This window comes from Parambassis ranga, chromosome 1, assembly GCF_900634625.1.
Source record: "Parambassis ranga chromosome 1, fParRan2.1, whole genome shotgun sequence".
Classification (NCBI taxonomy): Eukaryota; Metazoa; Chordata; class Actinopteri; family Ambassidae; genus Parambassis; species Parambassis ranga.
In genome coordinates, this window is record NC_041022.1 from 9,087,263 (window position 1) to 9,104,903 (window position 17,641).

General features: G+C 39.7%; 1 protein-coding gene and 1 long non-coding RNA gene across 3 annotated transcripts; one reads left to right on the top strand and one right to left on the bottom strand.

Annotated features, from left to right (window-relative positions):
• Positions 1–13,792: 13,792 nt before the first annotated feature.
• On the bottom strand, positions 13,793–14,978 carry LOC114433201 (uncharacterized). The gene is made up of 3 exons (XR_003670344.1): positions 14,905–14,978; positions 14,695–14,809; positions 13,793–14,148 (listed from the first exon to the last, which is right to left on the bottom strand). It is a non-coding gene; the product is annotated as an uncharacterized LOC114433201 (long non-coding RNA).
• A 101-nt stretch (positions 14,979–15,079) lies between these two features.
• On the top strand, positions 15,080–17,391 carry hmox2a (heme oxygenase 2a). 2 transcript variants are annotated; one of them, XM_028401327.1, is made up of 8 exons: positions 15,080–15,133; positions 15,203–15,269; positions 15,562–15,690; positions 15,773–15,890; positions 16,065–16,232; positions 16,324–16,647; positions 16,747–16,879; positions 16,959–17,391. In XM_028401327.1, exons 3-8 carry the CDS (start codon positions 15,599–15,601, stop codon positions 17,084–17,086), a joined length of 963 nt encoding a protein of 320 aa, XP_028257128.1. In that variant the 5' UTR covers positions 15,080–15,133; positions 15,203–15,269; positions 15,562–15,598; the 3' UTR covers positions 17,087–17,391. The 2 variants fall into 2 exon arrangements, with proteins under 2 accessions (XP_028257128.1, XP_028257137.1); XM_028401336.1 differs by lacking the exon at positions 15,203–15,269 and having other exon boundaries at positions 15,095–15,133.
• Positions 17,392–17,641: the final 250 nt, after the last annotated feature.

Below are 17,641 nucleotides of genomic sequence, written 5' to 3' on the forward strand. Positions count from 1 at the left end.
TTTCCTTGGAGACACAGTGGATCAAGGCACAGGCCTACAAAGGATCAGTGCATGTTGGGGGTGAAAAAAGTAAATATCCTTCAATGCAGAGCAGGATCCTCATGACATGAGCTTTCTGGGTTATTAAAATACAACTTCTGTACAGTGACGGTAAGAAGGGAGGAGGGAAGTCATGATTTAAGGCCTGACAGATGGGCTAAAATACAAGTTCTGCTAAACAATCAAATACAGTTACATTATTAGAACCAAGTATAGCACAGGATATACTCCTATCCCCTTACAGAGTTTGTTAGGAGAGATGTAAAAGCATAGCAACAGTCAAATCCCTCTGCTTCATAACTATGAGTCAGCCCGCAGTGATTTGTCTGTAGCCTATAACCTCATACTTCACTGATGTCTGATTGAAACATACAGTAAACATATGACTGTTCACTTCCCTTGTCCCATGACTTCGTCTCATAGGCTCTCTCCATCCTGCCCTCCCATCCACCTGCACATTCTAACGAGGTGATCACAGCGCTCAAATAGCAGGCCGTGATCACATCGCATGCCTGCCCCATGTGTACACTTTCCTCTCTTTGTTAGCCCACAGCCACACACACACATACACAGAAAGAGGCCCGAGCAGTTTCCTGCAGGCAGACGCAGGGAGGTATGTTTCTAATTATATACCTGATCTAGGGTTAAACACACTCTCTGCTGGCCACCACAGCCACCAGGATTTATGATACCAACATTCGGGCTTCCACCCCTGAAAAAACCTACCAGAGAGGCCAAAGCTATTCACTCTGTGTGGCTGTAAATCTGAAAATTATGGCCGGTAGCTGCCAGTCTGTGGCAAACTGACTGAGCTGTACCCTGCAGGAGGTGAGAAAACAAATGACCAGGGACTTAAATGCATGTACTCCTGGTGGATTTTCAAATATTTACCTTTAAATCTTTTGTAATCCATTTCGGACAAACAGAGTTTGCACCCATGAGACGCCTGCATTCTGTTCAAAATTAATCTTGACCTGCAGGCTCTGAAAAGCTATGGTGAGCAGCACCTAATCTCCATTATAAATAGTAATTGATTAGGTGACATAGAAAAAAAAACTTATGATTTGTTGCACATGTGGCTCTGTAGTGTCCCTATGTCAAACAAAAGAGTCTGCACAAATTATTAAAGGTTATTAACAGTTGTGTATGTGATGTCCAGAGCATATTGTTCTCTAGCACGGCTACTGCTACTTATTAACAGAGTGGGGAAAAACAACCTTGTTAGTTTAATCTGTGCATAAAAATACATGACACAATCACTAAATATTAAAGGCTAACACTGTTGCTCTCCTCAATTAATTTTGGCTCTGAATTATTTTGGCATGAGCCTTTTCATTATTGAAGAGAAGAGGAAATCCTTCACAGACAGGAAGGTTTCCCCTTTTGTGTAATAAAGATCCAAAATATTGTGCCAGAAACAATTTGGAATGTGGTAAACAACATGAGGAAATAAAAGTACCCACAGGACACATGCGTGATTCACCAGACTGGACAGTTGATCATAGCGTCATGTAAAACTCCAGGGATCAATGGCCTCAGTTCAGCACTTACATGGGAGTGATAAAAAACACGATAGTATCCAGGCTGCACTGTGACAAATGCCTCTGGTCAAAACACAGGTAGTGAGACATACTTAAGAGTATTGCTCAGCAGGTCTAAAAAGCGGCATGCGCCTTCCTATATATTGTTCATGACTAATGAATCAAGAGAAAAGCAGCCAAAATACTCATAAACACAGGAAATTGTATTCAATATAAAAGCAAAATTACACAGGCGGCAATGGAGTCAAGGTCAATGCAATATTGTTGATCATAGGAAGCTCGTCTCAGTTATTAACAATGACAAAAACAAACAGAGGTGGGTCTGCTGTTGGACGCTCAGAAGCAGGACAGCAACAAGTGGGGCTTTCCTACAGCAGAGCAGAGCTCTCCAGGGCCCTTCAAGACATGAAAGAAGCGCTCTGAGTTGCCAGAATGCCTTTCTATACACAGAGGTTTACTAGAGAGGAAAAAAAAAACTCTAATTCAGTATTTTTGGTCTTTTGTTCGTGATCTCAAGTGTTCTCCTGGGAGCACAGGTAAAATGCAGGGTGTTCTTTATGTAGGGTGGGTCTGCAAAAACAGTCCCAATCTGGTGGCTTGTATAGATTAACTGCCAGAACAGTAAAGTAAACAGCACAGACATAGGAGGATATAACGTACAAAATATGACAGCGACATGTAAACCATACATTTCCTCTGCATTGTCTGCTGCTTCCAGAGCAAGACGCGTGTTTGCATCTATGGCACTGAGGAGGCAAGAATGTGGTGATATAATATGAAGTTATAAGGTTATGGGGTACATTCTGCAGTTAGATGAGGATATACTGTGTTATAGGAGACTTCAAGGTATTCACATTCAGGTAAGTCTTCAGGTAAGCTGAACAAAATATTATCTCTGGAGCAGATTTTAAAGAAAGGTAAAAGCCCATTGCTCCTACTGCTGTTCTGCATTACCACTGAAACAAATCAGGAACTAGGCATTATAGTACCAAGTGAGGTACATCATAAGGACTCTAGTGACATCTGGTGGTCAAAACACCGCACTGCAGGTGCAATGAGGGCTTTTGGTGCTGATCACTTGAGAGATGCAGATAAAGGGGAAAAAGTATAATTTTGCAATTTGTAAATATTTTATGCAACAAAACAATAAACATTTCCTGAAGAAAATGCAAGTTTGATTGCAGCAACTGAAGCATTGTGTCTGCATGATTGCTTTTGAACTCTGTTCTATGTGGTTCTCTCTAGATCTGTTTATTACAAAAGTTTACCTCAAATGTTAGATAAGTATTAGTCAGAAATACTTTATTAATCCCAGGTACTCCATGTATGCTCAGAAACAGGTTAGAAATCTAAAATAAGGTAAAAGCGCAAGTAATAATAAAATTCTTGTAATTAAAGAACAGAAAAACTTTTAAAGTTATAAATTCACAAAATTACTAAAATGAGTTACATTATTCATAACATATTGCCACCCTCAAGGCACCTGAATGCCTCAATGCTGATGTGCAGTAAGTATTAGCATAGCTAATTAAATAAATCAACTCATCTTTAGTAGAATAGAATACATTTTATTGTCACTATACACAATACAAATAAAATGTAAAATCTTTTTCGTGTATGCTGTAACAGCACAAACGCATGCAAGTGAGGGCGAAAAACCCAATATTAGCTTTTGTTGGGAAAATTCCCCCACGACCCCCATAGATGGGCGATCACGGTGTTCCGCTTGCAGTGCAATAAGCAATAATGAAATAGACACTTGTTGTCAGCATGACATTAAACAGAAGTCAATTATGGGAAAGGAAACCTACTACATCTAATCTACACCTATGTGTTGTTCCAACGATGATCTTAAGGTGGTGACAAGCGTTCAGGTTGCATGTTACATCGCTGGATAAAAAGTGGGATTAACCTCTTTGGTCATATAAATAGGGGCAGTGTTCGGCGCACACCCCAGGTGATTCTAGCAGTCATCAGTTATCACCAGTTAAAAAGCATGCAGAATGTCTGATTAAGTCCCTCCTCCGTTAATTTTGTTGTTAGCATCTGGGTCAACATCCAGCATCCGCAGTTGGATTTCAGTCATAGCAAGCAATCGTTGAGTTCTTCAGGCCTGACCATCTGAGCAGCTATCCTGGCAGTCATCATGTTCCTGAGGATTAAAATAGAACAGAAAGGAGGATTAAGGACTAAAATGCAACAGCAAGCATATATCCCATAATCATACAAACAGCTACCTCTTATTCTGGTTAGCAGTCAGATCCCTGGGTCCTCAATCATGGGAAGCAGTCATTGTGAGGAGGGAGACTGTTGAGGCCCGGCCATCTAAGCAGCTATACTGGCAGTCATGGTCCTGAGGTTGAAATGGAACAGAAAGGAGGATTGAGAACTGAAATGCAACAGCAAGCATAGATCCTATAATCAAACATCTACCTCTTCTGGTCAGCTGGCAGTCAGTCATCACATGTGGGTCAGAATGTTGAGAGGGAGACTGTTGAGACCCAGCCATCTGAGCAGCTATCCTGGAAGTCATCATGGTCCTGTGGATTGAAAAGCAACAGCCAGCAGAGAACCCATAATAATCACATAGACAACCACAATGACACCTCCCTGAAGAACCTGTATCAAAGAAAGTCATTGGCAACATATCTGGAGAAGTACATACAATTGTAGCATCAAACTCAACAGCTTCTAACCAAGACTTTGTTAGAGTTAGTACAGTAGTTAAGGCAACAGCTCCTGTGAAAAGAAATGTGTGTTAAACTTGGTATATGGTTAAGTTCTGGTATAGCCTCCTTTTCCTCCTGGAGGGTTGTATGGATGACAGACAGCTGTTACACCAACACTTGTTTCAGTCAACGGATCAGTTTAAAACCCTTTGAGTTCACAGTATAACCTGCAGGCAGCCTGTGGCCTTTGTAGATACTGATTTTCACATCAGACACACCATTACATTTGCAATAACCATATACAATTTTTCAATCAAAACACCATTAAACCTCATTTTGCTTTGAACCATTTCATAAACACCCTGGTTTTTAGACGCATGCCCTTTCATTTGCAATGACCACTTAAATCATCAATTCGATGTTAAACTTGTTTTTTGACCCATGTCAGTGCACCATCACTCGTTTTCAGCTTAAACCATGATTCATAATCAAATTTTCAGACACACCTTTTCATTTGCAGTAACCACTTTCAATCATTCATTTTCAATCAAAACACCATTTAACCTTATTTCTGCTTTGAAACAGTATTTCATAAACCCCCTGATTTTGACCCACCACTTATTTGCATTTTAAACTCACCATTGAACATAAGTTTTGAACCATATTTCATAAAAAAACAGATTTTTAGAAACACGCCCTTTCATTTTCAATGACCACTTATTTGCATTTGCACCCATGTCATTGAAATGGTTTTCAGACACTCATTTGCAATAACTTGTTAGTATTTATCAATTAAACAGTTTTACTTGGAACCATACTACATAATTCACTTTCCTCTTGTAGTAACACACACACACACACACAATATAAATCATGCAAACACCATTACACAATTCAATGAACCCATCATCACATTGTACCTTTACCATCTTGTGTAAATGTTCCTTGAATTACCAGCTTTTATATTTAATGTTTCAACCATTCTGCAACCTGTTCATTTTCAACAAGCACCTTTGGAGAGTTGCAACACATTTATTCATGTGACACTGTCCCTTATCTAATATTCAGTTACCACACTCACACCTGTCATACCATCTCCATTGTTCTTAGGGTTTAAATTGTAATTTGAAAACCATCATTCTCATATTGAACAGCATGTCCAACTCCTGTACCATTAATCATAGTTTTGGGTTTGAACCATGTTTCATAAGCAGTTTTTCCAGACACACCCTTTCATTTGCAATAACTACTTATTTGTATTTTAAACCCATCATTAAACAGTTTTGCTTTGAACCTTATTTCATGATTCCCTTTTGTTCCTCATGGCAACAAACCCAAGACAGAATCATGCAAAACACCTGATTTCATTGCACAATTCAATTCACCTTAAAGACCATTTTTGTACCTCTGAACATTTTCCATCATCTTATATTAAATCGTGACCGTAGAATTTTACTTGAATTACCAGGCTTAGTTAATTTATTCTTTCAACCACTCTGCAAGCTGTTCAAAGTTTCAAGAAGCACCTTTGTACAGTTTCCCTACATGTCTATGCATTGATGTGTCACTGTTACTCACCATCTAATGCCAGCCGCTGTCATACTCAGTCATAGCATTCTTGTTCACCACACACTCTTCCACGACGGTCAACAGCTTCTGATGAATCTTCTCAAATACTACAGCAAGTAATGCATTGTTGCTATGCCATACTATGTGCATACAAACCTTGATGGCCATCTACAGCTGCACCATTTCCATCATAAACAGCTGAATCAGAAATCAATAGAAGGAGGGAGTCTGTTGAGACCTGACCATCTGAACAGCTACCCTGGCAGTCATCACGGTCCTGAGGGTTGAAATGGAACAGAAGGAGGCTTGAGGACAGATTCAACAGCAAGCATAGATCCCATAATCATACAAACTACTACCTCTTCTTCTGGTAGTCAGCTGGCAGTCATCGGTTATCACATATGGGTCAGATCCCTGGTCCTCAGTCAGTCAGGGAGACTGTTGAGGCCCGGCCATCTGAGCAGCTATACTGGAAGGCATCATGGTGCTGTGGATTGAAAAGCAACAGCCAGCACAGAACCCAAAATATTCACATACACAACCACAATGACACCTCCCTGAAGAACCTGTATGGAAAAAAGCTGTTAGCAACATCTGAAGAAGTACAGAAAAGGTTAGCATCAAAGTCAAGCTCAACAGCTTCCAACAAACACTGTTAGAAGTTAAGGCAACATTTGCTTTCTCACTGGCAACAGCTTCTGTGAAAAGAAACTCATGTGTTAACCATATACAGCAGATCACCAAGTAAGTTTAAGTTCTGGTCTAGCCTCCTTTTCCTCCTGGAGGGTTGTATGGATGACAGACAGCCATTGCACCAACACTTGTTTGAGTCAACAGATCAGATTAAACCCCTTCAAGTTCACAGTATAACCAGCTGCAGGCAGCCTGTGGCCTTTGTAGACAAGATACAGGTTATGTTTCACCATGTGGAGGACAGAAATGTCCTTTGCGTTCTCTGGTGGCCTACAGGAGATTTAGACACATGCCCTTTCATTTGCAATGACCACTTAGTATTTTTGATAAACATTTTTCCCCTTTGACCCATGTCAAACTGATTTTCACATGTCAGACACCTTTTCATTTGCAATAACCACTTAGAAGTTTCAATCAAAACACCATTAAACCTCATTTTGTTTGAACCAATATTTCATTAACACCCTGATTATCACCAACCATTTATTTGCATTACAAACATACCATTAAACCTCATATTTGAACCATATTTCATAAACACACCCTTTTTTTAATGACCTGAATATTTTCAATCAATTCACCGTTAAACCTTTAATCCCCTTTGACCCATGTCATCAAAATGATTTTCACATGTCAGACACTTTCATTTGCAATAACCACTTTTTGTATTTTAGATTCATCATTAAATCAGTTTGGCTTTGAACCATACTTCATCCACACCTAGATTTTCCCCACACATGCCCTTTTTCAATAAACACTTTTGTATTTTTAACTTGCCATTTAACAGACCCAGATGTCAAAATGGTTTTCAGACACCCTCTCATTTACAATAACTACTTGTTAGTATTTATCAATTCAACAGTTTTACACAATATGAATCATGCAAACACCATTACACAAGTCAATGAACCCATCATCACTTTGTACCTTTGAACATGTACCATCTTGTGTAAATGTTCCTTGAATTACCAGCTTCTATATTTAATATTTCAACCATTCTGCAACCTGTTCACATTTTCAATAAGCACCTTTAACAAAAATGAATAAATGTGTTGCAACTCTCCACTGTCCCTTATGTGATATTCAGTGACCACACTCACCTGTCATACCATCTCCATTGTTCTTAGGGTTTAAATTGTAATTTGAAAACCATCATTCTCATATTGAACAGCATGTAGAACTCCTGCACCATTGAACATAGTTCAAGCAAGCAGTTTTTCCAGACACACCCTTTCCTTTGCAATAACTACTTATTTGTATTTTAAACCCATCATTCAGTTTTGCTTGGAACCATATTTCATGATTCTCTTTTGTTCCTTGTGGCAACAAACCCAACACAGAATCATGCAAAACACCTGATTTCATTGCACAACTCAATTCACCTTCAAAACCTTTTTTGTACCTATGGACATTTTCCATAAACCATGACCATGGAATTTTACCACGCAAACTTTCAAGAAGCTCCTTTGTAGAGTTTCCCTACATGTCTATGCATTGATGCGTCATCGTTACTCACCATATCTGATGCCAACTGCTATCACGCCATCCTTGTTCACCACACACTCTTCCATGACAGTCAACAGCTTGCAATGCATCCTTTCAAACACTACAGCAATTAGACATTGGCATTATGCCAACAGAAATCAATGCATTGTTGTTATGCTATGTGCGTATACAAACCTTGATGGCCATCTGAAGCAGGCAATGCAATTCATACCTCCACAACCTGACTGTTAAATTTTTATAGAACACACCAACAGTCAAAGAGAAAAAGTAAGAAAAGAAACAGGGAAAAAACCCACATATGCATAACACAGAAAGTGAGACAGATAATATCACTCGGACAACTTTTTATAGGTATGGTGATACTGGAGACTTAATTTGCTACTGTGTTTTTAAAGTCCCAAAATGATCAAAAAGTAAAAATGTGCATGGTTAAACAAATAAAGGGGGACAATGAGAGTTACAGATGGAGACAGACGCATGCATGCCATTGAGCCCATTTGTGTATCATTGTTACTCACCACCTGTTGGCCACACTTCAATGGCAGTCAACAGCTTGCAGTACATCCTTTCAAACACTACAGCAATTAAAACATTGAAATTTTGCCATAATGTGTATACACACCTTGATGGCCACAACCTGACTTCATTACACAACCTAATTAATCTTCCAACTATTCTGCAACCTGTTCAAATTTTGTTATGAAAACAGCTAAATTAATCTGAATCCATCATAAAACAAAAAACGTCTACGTTGGACTCAACAGTTGCTGAATCCATCATAAAACAAAAAACGCCTACGTCGGACTCAACAGTTGCTGAATCCGTCAAAGCTAACGCCTACGTCGGACTCAACAGTTGCTGAATCCGTCAAAGCTAACGCCTACGTCGGACTCAACAGTTGCTGAATCCGTCAAAGCTAACGCCTACGTCGGACTCAACAGTTGCTGAATCCGTCAAAGCTAACGCCTACGTCGGACTCAACAGTTGCTGAATCCGTCAAAGCTAACGCCTACGTCGGACTCAACAGTTGCTGAATCCGTCAAAGCTAACGCCTACATCAGACTCAAAAAAAAAAAAGACGCACGCACCTAAATCACACTTAACAGCTACTGAATCCATCATAAAACAGCTGAATTAATCTGAACAGGTGCAGAATAATTGCATTAAATAGCAATAACACACAATAAGTATAAAAATGTGCATGGTTAAACCAATAAAGGGCAACAATGAGACTGTTACAGATGAAGATACAGACGCATGCATGGCATTGAGCCAATTTGTGTATCATCGTTACTCACCATCTGATACCACCTGTTCGCCACACACTCTTCAATGGCAGTCAACTGCTTGCAGTACATCCTTTCAAACACTACAGCAATTAAAACATTGGAATTTTGCCTTTACGTGTGTATACAAACCTTGATGGCCATCTGAAGCTGGTACCTCTACTCACACCTCCACATGATGGCGATGACCACTGACCGAGAGGAGCTCCTACGCCCCCAGTGATTCCCTCACCCTAATGTTTTGTTAAGTCCTTGTGTATTTAAAACCTTTCTGGAGTTGTCTAGTAAGACTTTATTCTGTTAAATTAATATTTTTCCTGCCTATACACAACACACACAGGCCAAAGTGGCTCTAAATGTACAGTAATCTTAAATAGCTGTACACAGTTCAAGATCAATATTGTTTTGAATTCTTCTTTTAGATATATTTCACAGTATCTGCAATAGCACTACCCTGACACTGCTATAATTTAACAGGAAAAGGACTGTTGTGCATCGGTTTTATGTACACATACTCGGTGCCAGTCTGAAAAACATAGACAAGGGAGAAGAACATACAAATACATTAGGTTTATCTGGCTTACGTGTATGTCAGCTAACTCACCAGTAAAAACATCACCTTCTAGCTGAATGACATCACGGAAAGACTCCAACAGATCACTGCACCATCCAGACATCGTGGTCACCAGATTTTGGCACCTCAGACACAAAACATGCATAAGTTATTAGTTATGTCAATACATTTTAAAGTTTGACAATCACACAATGTTTACAAACCTTTTTTCTATTGCCATCTTCTCTTCATGCCTTCCCCGGCACTCGGTTGAAAAATGTTAACTGAAATGCTGTATGAAATTCGTCAAATTAAATTTTTCAGGAGGCTGAAAATCTAAATTGTTTCTAAAGTGGTTGCTGCACAAACTGCAAAAAATTAGGCAGTTTGACAGTCATGCAGGCTGACATGGCAGGCATGTTTAAAAAAAAAAAGTTGAGAATCTTACCTTACCCGTCTTACCTTTCGAAGATTTCCCTATGAGGAATACAGGTGGTCGATCTGTGGCAATTGTGTGGGTGTGTGTGAGAGGTGGGTTCTTGTGGAGCCATCAATGTCAACCAATTTGGGTAGTTTAGAACTTTAAACTACACAACATGGTGCTCTCAGTGATAGCTTTACAAGGTTTATGTGAGATGGCAGGAAAAGCAAGAAAAAAAACAGTCAGAAATGGGCAGAGGCCAAGATAGACTTAGGACATAGAGATCAGAGGCATACATGACATTTAGACTAAAACCCTATCATATCATGGGATAGAAAAGGAAGAGGGCGAATTGGCACGGCGGCCGAAAGCATCGATATGGCACGGCGGCCATAAACCCCCACACCCTCCCATAATAAAAAAAACAATAACTTACTTTTTGAAGAGCTGTAAACATTTACCTACGCTTGGCCTATGTTACACAATTATGGACACAATTACTGGTGGCCACTCAGGATGGATGAAGGAAGGCAGAAGAGGTCTCCACAGGTCATCTGGTCATCTTTTGTAGATCATCAAAATGAGTGGCCACTCCAATTATTTAACACATTTCAAAGTTAAGAGAGAGGAGAGAGAATTGGAGCAAAGCTGATGAAAATAAAAGGATTGGCATGGCAGCCATGAAAAAACCAAGAGTTTTAAAATAAAAAACCATTTCTGTCCTACTGAGAGTTGATTTGCTTGTAGATCAGACTAAAAGAAAAAAAAGTTAAATCAAATATCAGCAAAGAAAATCTTGTCAACAAAATTATTAAATTAAACCTTCAAATGCAGAGCAATAATACTTAAAGTGTAAGAACATGTTGGGTTAATTGGTTCCCTTTTACTGTCAGCTTTGCATGTCAAGTCAAAACTTATACCTATAAGAATTCTATCACAAAAAAATGAATGTGACCAGCAGTCACATGAAAAGAATTCAAAAGGTATTTTGTAGTGGTCAGCCAATAATCTGCACTAGAAAATATGAATAAACGGACACGGCTCAGTGGCACACGAGTACCAGGACTGGTTGCTCTGTATGGAAAATAATTTTGGCCATAAAGAAATATTTAAACACATAAAAAGCTGTGCCAAACACAGACAGTATGAATGGAGATGCACTGTGTAAGCCTTATGGAGTAATACAAAGAAAATGAGCCAGAATCATCCTGTAGCACATTTATAGAACATTCAATTGACTACATTTGGCAGGATTAAATTAAATTCCGACATGCCAATGTACTATTGTAAAAAGTCACTCAACATTTGCATTATAAGTCTTGTTTAATAGCAATTTTTATTTCATGGCATTGACTGATCAGACTCAGGAGAGACACTATGAGACAGAGTGGTGTATAAACTGTATGCAGATTATAAGTAAATGAAGCACCCTGAAGCCCCACTCATCTTTAAAACACTGAATTACTAAAGAGCAGTCACATCCTAAAAATACAGACATCTTAAAAGCAATTTAAAGCAATTAAGACTAACATGAAAAACTGACTGACAAAAGAAGGGGGGGTAATTTGTGACAATTTACATTTTTGCGTAACTAGGGCATCACTAACCTTTATTCGAGTCCCAGCTTCCCTTTGGAGGTTGGTCATAATCACCGTGGAACTCCCATGTGCGATGTCCGATGTCCACTCCTGTGGTAGAGAGAAAAGCCTGTAATGATCAGTGAAACGGAACCTTTTCCTACTATTTAAATGTAAAATGTCAGCAGGAATCAGAGATGCTGCCAGCGCCGCGTTGATAAGCCACTAACATGCAAACTGCATGCAGGATTTAAAGGCTTGAAATTAAACTTACCCAGTAAGCACACAGCTCCTGAGAGGAGCTCAGTTGTAGCCTGATAAACTTTCAAGATTGTTGTGAGTCTCAAAATGCAAAGGAGAAAGCAGTGAAACTCCCTTTAAAGCACCTTCAAAAAGTCAGTATATTGCAGTTTTTTAGCCTCTGTAGCATAAGAGGATGAATTTGACTTCTTTCAGTATTTATGATGTGAACCTGGCCTAGTTGAGAGAACATTTTAAAAATCAGTTCGAAAAAAGGTAAAAAAAAAAAACATTTATTCATTTAGAATTGATATTATCCCTTTACTAGTGAAGCAGAAGTTGTAGCTTTAGTCCTAATTTTGACAAAAACTGACCCTGTAGACATTGCTGATGCTTTGCAGCAGCTATTTTAATGTCACTATGTACACCATTTTCTAAGCAAATTAAAACATGGCATTTTAAAAGTGTACAAAATTCAGAAGCAGGCCACCATTTACATACGTGTTAAAATGGCCGACAAGCTAACACCTGAAGCAATTAAGCAAACATTTGTTAGCATTAGCAGCTAATGTAGGTTGCACTAAAGACATGTAGTGATTTTTAATATAAGTTTTGCTTCCCTTTGGAGTTAGGACCAAATTCTGCCATGCCATTTTGCAAAAACAACAGAAAAAGAGTAATATGTAAAATGGACCCTGCAGACTTTTTAAACCATGCTGTTAAAGCTAAGCTGCTGCCATTTTAATGCTGCTGTCTAGCCATAGCTTCACTCTGCTCAATATATATTAGCTCCCCATTTTATTTGCCAACTTAATTAAAACAGCATTGTATAATGGTAAAAAGGTCACAAACAGGCCAGCATTTATAGCACATGGTTACAGTTAGCCTAACAAGCTAACACCTGCCAACAATTAAGCACTGTTGATTGGCATTAGCATTAGCGGCTAACATAGCTTGCATTCAGGACATCACTAACCTTTAGGTGAGATCTTCAGCTTTTCAGCTTCCCGATGGAGAATCATTCTGCCGTGTTCAATCCCCCATTGTGCATAAGAGACGCTGCTGGCTCCAGGTTGAAAAGCCCATAATGTGTGTAACAACTGCTCTACCGACAGAGCACACAGCTCCTGTGAGGGGGAAGCTCAGCTACCACTAATTACCAATTAGCATCTGGTCGGCACCATAGACCGTATAAAGATGGCCGTAGACATCGTTGTCACCCATCACTGGTTTGTGAAGTGCTGTTTATGAAGCCGCGCTTTTCTTACTTCCAGGTCGCCATCTTGAAATGTTGGAGCCAGAAGTCACCTTATATAGAACTAATGGGCGGAGCTGGGAAGCAGCGAGGGGCGGAGCCGGCTATCTACACGGGTCCCAAAGCTAGCTTAAGCACTTGCTGCTAACATAGTTAGCTTTCTTAATACGAGGTTATAGAAGTCATTTCAGCAGCCATTTCAATACTGATCATGTCTACATTTGTCTTATTATTTCGTACATCATGAGCATCCTTTTATTGCTGCTGTTGCTTTGTTGGACTACGTCCGTCTTCATTGTGATGACGGCTCATCATTCTACACACACACTTTAGATGTTATTTATTAAAATTACAGACTACTGAATCAAACACTGAACGTTACATATCAGGAGTTATTGTTCCTCCACTTTACCGTTTCTACTGCATTTATAACTATGAGGCATTACTGAAGATCTAGATGTTCCCTATAAATATACAAACTATTTAAACTTTACTGTAAATTCAGATTCATTCATTTATCACATCCTGTCATATTTCCTGTGTTGTTGATGTATAACGAATTTTAGATAGACTATTTTATTATTATATTATTATTATATCAGAGCAGGCTTATTTAAAATTCAAAGTACACAGGCACATTAAACAAAATCATCATTTAAAAATCACAAATGGTGTCCATCTCCTGTCTCGAAGATAACATGAAGGGCGCTGAATAAGCGGCCTGGTGCTCAGGACTCTCAGCTGCAGACAGGTGAAGTCTTCAGACATCCAAACACATGTGCACAGGTGGAAACGTCCTCTGAAAAAAAACACAAAGAGGTGATTCAGCATGTTTCAGACTTTATTCTGTTTACTCAATAGGAACAGCTACTGTACACAGCCTGCAGCTGGAGTCCACAGCATCTGAGACTCACATAAATTATAATCAGACACTATGCAGCACATGTAACGCCACAATGAGCAAACCAGAAACCGCTACTACAGATTAAAACACATCGTTATTATGCTGAATTAAAAACGTGTGTCAGAGCCTTGTTGCCTATCACGTTTAAACATATGTTAAGCAGCGCAGCACACTGACTCAGTCCACTTAGCTTTAACTAATCAAACGCCGTCTGATCACTGTGAGTTTAACGGGACTTTTTAATCAGGCTTTAGCTGAGCGGCTAACTTCACGTTGAGTCTTGTTAGCTCGCCTGCGTGGCTAGCAAGGAGTCCGTAAAATTAACGTTATGTATCAGAGTCCTGAACGTCGTGTAAAAACACCGACACCAATTAAACCTTAATACTTAAATGGGAAAGGGGGCATTAAAATCATAAAGCATAATTAAACCTTTCTACTTACGGAATTTTAATCCGCCAAGTGTCTGCTTTTATTCTTGTAAGTAGCAGTTATACACAGACAGAAGTCTGAAGGAATGCTGAACGTCTTCTCTGAGCAGCTCGCTTCTTGTACCCTTCTGACAGTCATAACAGAGCCATACACCGTACATGAAAAGTCACAGGAGCATAGGCATAGGCACAAGAACTTTGCAGCAATCAAACTAAATAGTACCTTAACGCTTGTTCTCGCAGTTTTCTGTGACTATTTCTCGTATGTTTACCATGTACGCATGCTTCCGCCTCTATTTTGCCATAAGAAATATGATTGGTGAAAAGTCTGCGCTTCTGACCAATCAGCAGGCGCCTTCTCAGCAATAGTTATTCTGATTGGATGGTGACGTCCTAACCCCTCCTCCTGCACTATATCGCCGAGCTAGCAGTGAAGGCAGCGTTTTAACAAGGTAAACAACCCCTTCTCATTTTTCGTTAACATTATGTTAATATATAGTATGTATTTGTGTTAATGACAGACGGCGACATTTTAAAACCTGTATGGTCAACAGACTGTAGACACTTGTGTAACGGACGACTTGCAGGGTGAGTTTTGTAACTGTACCTTCAAATGTCATCTCTGTGGTTCAGTCTGTTGCAGACTCCAACACCAATACAAGACATTTATGCGTACTGAGGCTTCTGAATATTTAATACTTTTTCAAGGGCCGCTTTGTATTTAATATGTTAAAGACATTACAAAGTAGTTGTGAATTATTATGATGATGATTTAATTCAATGCTACAGCACAGAACTTTTTATATATATAAATGAGTGGGTGTTACATTGACACCATTGCCAAATGAATGCACAGATATTAATGATATCTCCTCTCCAGGCTTCTTCAGGTGAAACACTGCCAGACAACAAGAAAGATGGAAACCAAAGTGACATCAGAGCCCAAGTCCAAAAGTGTGTCAAAAGGTGGGCCGAGGATTATTGTGGATGACGATGATGAAGACCTCAGGTAGGTTGTTCTGAAACTGGTACTTTGTATAAATGATTTAAAACTTGTTCACGTTCGTCCTCTCCCTGTTCGTTCCACCAAGTCCAACTGACCTGTCTGAGATGTTAGCTGAGGGGACCAAGGAGTCCCATGACAGAGCAGAGAACTGTGCATTCGTCAAAGATTTTCTCAGGGGACGCATCAAAAGGGAGCTGTTCAAGGTTGGTAATAATAATAACTTCTAATGATGTATGATGTCAACAACAGAATAGGATATAGAAACACACACACATTTATATATAACCACTCACAATTAATGCGACATGAGACATTATAGTTTATTTTTTCTACATTATGTGTGTGAATCTGAGTTTTTTTTCCTTCCTGGTTGGAAGAGAGGGACAGCAGCACTATACTTTGTCTACTCAGCCATGGAGGAGGAGATTGAGAAGAACAAAGACCATCCTCACATCGCTCCAATATATTTCCCTGTAGAGCTGCACCGACGTGAAGCTCTGGCCCGGGACCTCGAATATTTCTATGGAGAGGACTGGGAAAGTCAGGTGAGCAGGAGGTTGTGTAAGAGTCTCAAATACTTCATCTTCTGTGACGCTTGAAAGCTTGCCAACCTTTCGGCTGTATTTCCTCCGACAGGTCAGTGTCTCTGCAGGCACCAAGCCTTATGTAGACTGCATCCACAAGGTCGGGGAGAAGGACCCAGTGTTGCTGGTGGCTCACTCCTATACCCGCTACATGGGAGACCTCTCTGGAGGACAGATCCTCAAGAAAGTGGCCCAGAGGGCTCTGAAGCTCCCCTCAACAGGTGAGGGTCTCAACTTCTACCAGTTTGAGGGAATCCACAGTCACAAGGGCTTCAAGCAGCTGTACCGAAGCCGGATGAACGAGCTAGAACTGGACACCGAGACCAAACAGAGGATTGTGGATGAGTCAAATCGGGCCTTTGGCTTTAACATGATGGTGAGCAGGAGATGGGAGGATACTTGATCCAGAAATACATTACAGAAAACTATATAAAGAAAAAGGTGTGACAACATTCTGCGTTCATTCTGAAAACAGGTTTTCTCTGAGCTAGAAGAAATTGGAAACACCATCAAAGAGGAAGTCCAAGATGTAGGTCATGGACACAGTCATGCAGAGATCATGCAGGGTGGTGATATTAACAAGTGCCCGTACTATGCTGCTAAAATGGGTAAGAAATTATTTGACACTATGACATGTGAGGGATGTGTTTTCTTTCTTTTCACCTTCTCTGCATCTCCTCTGTACAGCTGCGAGTGGAAATATGACCTACGCGTGCCAGGTAGCCACGGTGCTTCTCAAACATCCACCTTGTCAGGTGCTTCTGGCTGCCTGGATGGCCGTCCTTGCTGGGTTTACCGCCTGGTACTTTCTGTGACACACTTGATTTGCTATGCATGCCTGAGCCAAGAGCAGAGGACTCTGTGCCCTCCTGCCAAACTGTAGCACTAAATAACTAGGTTTTAAAACCTGTTTTTAAAAAATGTTTTGTGCCAAGATTATGATGCTTTTTTGCATTTTCATCTGTTATTTATTAACAAAAATGATGCGGTGGCCTTAGTCATGACACAATTGTGTGACAAAGAAAACCCAATGCATGTACTATGCTCTATGCTCTATTTAGTGTTAAATGATTATTAAGAACACAAATGCTTCCTCATGTGATAAAATATTACTAAAGAATGTATTGTGTACACATTGTTTTCAGCCTCACTTTTAGATGTCTGAAGATGCACTGTACAAACAGAATAGTTGGCTACATTTGCTCAATGAGTAAAAAGTAGATACATCTCTCCTAACACTATATTTTTGTACAAAAATGTTGTTAATTGCAAACAGTGGAGCCCTCTGCTTCTCTGCCTTCAGGAGACATTAGCTTTGTTTCAAATAAATGGTGGTAAAAAGTTTGTTTTTGATGCAGTGATAACAGTTA

Coding starts and splice junctions, on each gene's coding strand:
- hmox2a (XM_028401327.1), top strand. CDS start 15,599: ATGGAAACCAAAGTGACATCAGAGCCCAAGTCCAAAAGTGTGTCAAAA. Junction 15,891..16,064: donor TCAAAAGGGAGCTGTTCAAG/GTTGGTAATAAT, acceptor CCTGGTTGGAAG/AGAGGGACAGCAGCACTATA. Junction 16,880..16,958: donor GTACTATGCTGCTAAAATGG/GTAAGAAATTAT, acceptor TCCTCTGTACAG/CTGCGAGTGGAAATATGACC.